Raw genomic sequence first — 5,399 nt, 5'->3', positions numbered from 1 at the left:
AACTCATCTTGCTACAATGACCAGAAAATTTCTTTCTAACCGTGTACTGATTTATACACTTCACTCTTGTTGAAGCCATGCCCAGCTCTCTGTATTGCCAGTTAACACTGCCCCAGGGAAGGAGGCCAGGGTGCATTCCACAAGAATTTCATGTAGAAGATTTGCCAAGGCTTTCTAAATTTCACGCCAAAGATTGCGGCACAACTGCTCACTTTTAGTGGCTTAGCTACGACAGAAAAATACCTCTGGCACCCAGCACACTAAGCGGCCAAGTCACATGTCACTCTGCTCAAATAATCCCAATTTTCTTCCCATTATGTTCACTAGGAAGCTTTGGACTCAAACGGATTGTGCAAGATACCCATTATTGGCCGGGATATACAGTATTCAATATGGAAATAAAATGGGGGATAAAGAGAAGTTAAGAAGCCACAGTTATCACGCCAATTCACCTTGCATAGTCACACGTAAGTGTTTATATGCCAGCACTAGCAAATATAAATCTGCACACTGCTATATGGCAAAAACTCTAATCCTACGCCAGTACAACGCAAAATTTCTAAGGCCACGCCGATCTTCGGCATGACCTACTCTGAATTCACCCTGAGATGGACGTTACAAAGAGGTTCGACTATGATATGCCATATCACTCAGTACATCAACTGATGTACTGTAATTATGTCAAAACTGCTCTTCCTCCTCCCTCCCCATGCTTCTACATAAAAGAATCAAAAATTTGAATGAAAACAAACAAATATCGGACAACTGATAAGCTTATCTTGATACCTTAATATTATTTTTTCTGTGAAATCACTGAAATGACAACGGTCAGTATGTATAAAATAATAACCTCAAACGAAATTCACCGTTTTGCTGCAGCTGCATTTTTTTTTTTTTTACTGTATGCCATAAAATATGCCGGCATAGTGCCTACTGCTGTAATATTACGCTCAGCATTGTACAAATTTTTTTTGTTTTAACCCCTTTTGCACCTAAAGACTTGTACTGGATGTTTTTCTAGATCGGAGTTCAGAATGTAAGCTTAATTAATATAAGAATTTCCATATCATTTTGTGAAATATACCCACTGTCAGAGAGCAAAGGTTGTTAGCCGTCATTTTTCTTAATTTGTTAGTTTTTAAAATGTCATTAAGAGAGTGTAATTTCCTCAAAACAGACTTACCACACGCAAAGCGGATCCACACTACGCCGCCATGTTCTGGCTTGGTAGCCATGCCTTATATGAAACGCTTTGATTGTCCCGCGAGATAGCCTCAGCGGAACGCGATACACGAGCGCGCAGCGCGACCATGTTTTTTCGACTCGCGCTTCGCGCTCCACGCTCGTGAATCACGCTTCGCAGTCTGCTCCGCTAATGTGCCTATTCAGCAGGCTACCCGCGAGAGGGTGATGTAAAGGAGCTACCTTTTTTTCCAACCACCATTGGGAAATTCCAAACAAATCGAAGACAAATTGCAACGGCAGCAAATACTAGTAAAGCTCCTAATAATCGAGTGGTTCCAAAAATCGGGATTCCACACTACAAATTTTCACTCTACTTACTTTTGCTGAAATTACTTGCTAAATATTTCTCTCGCAATTAAGGACCGCAAGGCATCTCATGAACTTTATAAAATAACCGTGAGGTAGCCAAACAAGCATTGTACAGGGAGGTTCCGCTCCCGGGGTTCCGCTCCAAGTTCCAAACCATTACCACGTAAAATAATTATATACCATTTTGACCAAAAACGTTAACCCCTTTATATATCTAAATGACAGCTGAATTTAGAGAAGCATAAAAAATGCTCACAAAAAACAAAAACAAGACTCCCAACATTGCGTGTAGCCGTCACAAGCTTTCTGTTTTATCAGTTGAGAGACGGTTGTTTGTGAGAAAGTGTGGACAAACTAAAATTAAAACGATACATTGAAAAGCGACAATATTTTATTTATATCGTAGTTCAATATTATTGTCTTATATGGTTTCACTTGTTAGACACCGGGCTATAAATTTTTGTTTTTCACAGAAGTATTTTATCTCTCGAGAGTTCCACTTAGAATTTCACGCGAAACACCGATATCGCAAGAATCAATGCACGGAGTCGTTTAAAATTTGATTGTAATCCCATTTTCTCCGATCAGTACAAGCAAGTTTAGTCTAAAATCATTTGACATGTTTGAACAAGAGTTTGTATTCTTGTCCTGAATGAGTTCGATTTCCCTTTGCTGAAACGGCACAATTCAACAGCGAGTAAACAAACAACGCTATGCATGCAATATCGCACGAATTCCTCGCTTCATGACCTCGATATGGCCAATCAACGTGTGAGTTTTCTCCCTTTAACCGATTCCATTTTAAAACATTTGTTTCAATCATTCTATGTACCATCTATCCTTGTGTCTATGCGTCCTGTCAAAAATGCTTTTTTCAAAATTAATGCACACACACAAGACCTTCTTGTTATTTCTCTTTTGACTAACGACCACTTCTCCGCCTGGACAATATCAATGCGTCAAAGCGGTATTCATTAATATTGCATGACTGACTCATGCATAACAACATGTACAGCTTTTAGAAAACTACCTCATATTAAGTTCTTCAGTAATGTTATTGTTGGGCACCTTTTTTGAAAATAGTTAAGTCACTTTAAAGATAGAAGTTGACAAAACTCTGGCAAATTTTGCTATGTGGACATTAAAGCTCTTAGCGAGTTACATGCATTTGTCACGTCTGAAAGCACTTCAAATGAAAATTAAAAAAGCTCGCATCATGTCTGAATTTAATATAGAATGTAAGCATCACATTCCACTGTGATCTTGAGAAGTTTTACTCCACTTAGTACAGTTCTTAGCTGATTGTTCTCTGGCCCTGTCCATGTAATGCTTCAAGTCGGTTGTTTTAATTCAAGAAACAGTCTTCTCTTTACAGTATAAACGAAACATTGCACGACATTCCGACGTAGATGACTGGCAAGGTTGCACTATTTATAGCCATAATTTAAGGAAAACTTAGTCAAGTGTTACAATTCTGTGCAAATTTGCATAACCATAAAGAAGCACGGCTTGTAAAAATAACTGAGAGATCGAGTTGTTGAAAGGCAAAAGTGGAATTTCTGACAACTGTGTTGACTTTTATCTTGTAAACTTAACTGAACACCGATCTCCTCACGTCAAAGCTAACTCTAAAGACGGAAAAGTTGTTAAAGTTAAGAAAGATTCTGACAACATTGCATAATAAAAACTAACGCTGAAACCGTGGTTTATTATCTTAGCAAATGGCTAATTAAAACTGGCATCTAAACTGGCTCTGCAATCGATAATAATCGATGTGATAGTGTTTTATAGGTTATAGATGTTAAACCAAATCGGAAAGATGTGTATGTCGTCAGAGAACTGATGGAAGATAAAGGACACGAAACGACTTAAAGCACTACGCGAACAGGAAGTAGCTGATTCTATTTTACTGGCAAATAATATTATGTCGATAAAGGAAACAAGCCAAGCTATCGTTCACTAGTGTTAGGACTACAGAAAACTGTGATGTAAAGAAACTATAAATCTGGCTTCGAATTTCCCTGTGATTCGGCATTGTGATCCCGCTTGTTTAGTGCAAAGTCATCGGTTACCTTCGATCGATGAGAGATGAAGTTTGTACAAACTACAGCAGTTGATCCGAACAAACGTGACCTCTTAACACATTGTAAATCATACTGAGCTTACCTGAAGTCAAAGGAAGAAGTAAAGCGAGCAAAGCTACCCGGAAATATAGCTTGGGCTTCAGCTTCGACATGTTGGATGATTTTCTTTCTCTTTCATCTCAAGAGGGTACGCAATATCCGTTGGGGCATGACGGTGTCCTAAGCCGGAAAGGTCTTTGTTTTTCTTGTGCATGATATTAGCCCTGGTAGAGGGTGGTTAACCTGTACACTAAAACATCGGGGTCATATTTTTTTTAGTCAATCAAAATATGTATGGCGGAAAAACAAAGAGGGTTTGAATCGAACATAAATGAGAGAGGTTCGCAACCGCTTAAAAATACAGTTTTGGAACGGAGGTTAATTTCAAGATTACGCTCACAGATGTAGACTGTGGAGCATGCGCTGTAAAGGAAACAATCTGGTCGAGAATAGAAAACAGCATTGCTACCAGTTAAGCAGTAAAGCACTTTTTCCATGTTTCTATTGCCTCATCTAAACACGAGGAGGGTTGGATGAATTCGAGACAGCAATACACATAACAGTAATAGACATAACTTTCGAGAATTCTCCCAGCTATCCGAGTGTTTAAATGAAGCTATGTAAACATGGAAAAAGTGCTCTATTGCTTTTATAAAATAATTCTCAAAAATACGCGCGAATCTAAAACGTCACAACCGTGTTGACATACTTTCATCTAAACACACCTATCGACCAATGAGAGCGCGCGTAGTTGCTCAGTTATTTTATAAACACAGTTTTATTATTTTTAGACACGAGTTCTTTTAGCTTGTATCGTCGAAAACCGCAGAAAGCTATTTTTTAACAAAATGCAACTTACAGCAACTTCGACAAAGTAACTAACGTGTTATTGTTTAGAGCACTGTTAGAGATTAGCGAAATTCAAACAATGAAATTGATAAAATGTCTCACAGCATGATTTCAAACTAACGAAGAATTTAGAACGCCTATTGGAGATAATAATCTTATCTCACCGAAGCTGCTTGAAAATTTTTACAGAAAACTCGAGAAAGTTTCTACAACAAAGAATCACCTGCTTTAATTTGGGAATTCACTTCAGTGTGCATCTTCCAGGCAAAAACTTCCAGTTGTGAAGACTGAACTGAAGTAATCTTTTCGCCGAAATTCTCTACTCCTGGTTCGCTCCACTTCTCCGTGTTACTCGTTTATAATTTGATTTGCCTCCATTCTTTATGATTTCCGGGCAAGTTGCGCTTCGCGTCGTTCCTCGCTCATATTTCTCCACCTTTCTCTAACCCTCGCTGGCTTTGCTTAACGACATTGTTCCGTATTATTTCATCTCTTTTCTCTACCCTGACTTGCTCAACTTCGCGACATTGTGCAGTATTGTTTCGCCTCTATTCCCTAGCCCTTTCTTTGCCTGTTCATTCTCGCTCTCTGCCGGTCTCTTTCACGTTTTACTTAAGTCCTGTCTCCAAAACGTTATATGAACTCCACTGCCGTTTGTTGACATAACAATATAACTGAGGTTTCTTTTCTTCATGGAGACAATCGTTTCGGGAACAATCGTTCCTCTAAAAAAAACCTCTGCCTATAAATGCGATTTTTAAGCTATTTCCAGCCAGAAAAACGCGGGCTGCCCAAAAGCGACGTATGTGCGATTTTCCGCCAAGAAATGGCATTCCTGGGTTATCTTGAGACTCCCTTCCCCCTCCCCCAGAG

At 39.0% G+C, this 5,399-nt stretch overlaps 1 protein-coding gene across 1 annotated transcript in view; it reads right to left on the bottom strand.

The window, feature by feature from the left end:
• Nucleotides 1-3,876, bottom strand: part of LOC145468609 (receptor-type tyrosine-protein phosphatase S-like) — a 49,003-nt gene extending 45,127 nt beyond the window's left edge. The window contains exon 1 of the mRNA XM_081452337.1: nucleotides 3,721-3,876. Coding sequence (XP_081308463.1) covers nucleotides 3,721-3,790 — 70 coding nt within the window. The 5' untranslated portion in view covers nucleotides 3,791-3,876. The remainder of the gene's footprint in view (nucleotides 1-3,720) is intronic.
• Between the last annotated feature and the right edge of the window lie 1,523 nt (nucleotides 3,877-5,399).

Source organism: Orbicella franksi, chromosome 14, assembly GCF_964199315.1.
Source record: "Orbicella franksi chromosome 14, jaOrbFran1.1, whole genome shotgun sequence".
Classification (NCBI taxonomy): domain Eukaryota; kingdom Metazoa; phylum Cnidaria; class Anthozoa; order Scleractinia; family Merulinidae; genus Orbicella; species Orbicella franksi.
The sequence above is the reverse complement of the archived record's forward strand: the minus strand, read 5'-3'. Positions and strand labels throughout refer to the sequence as shown.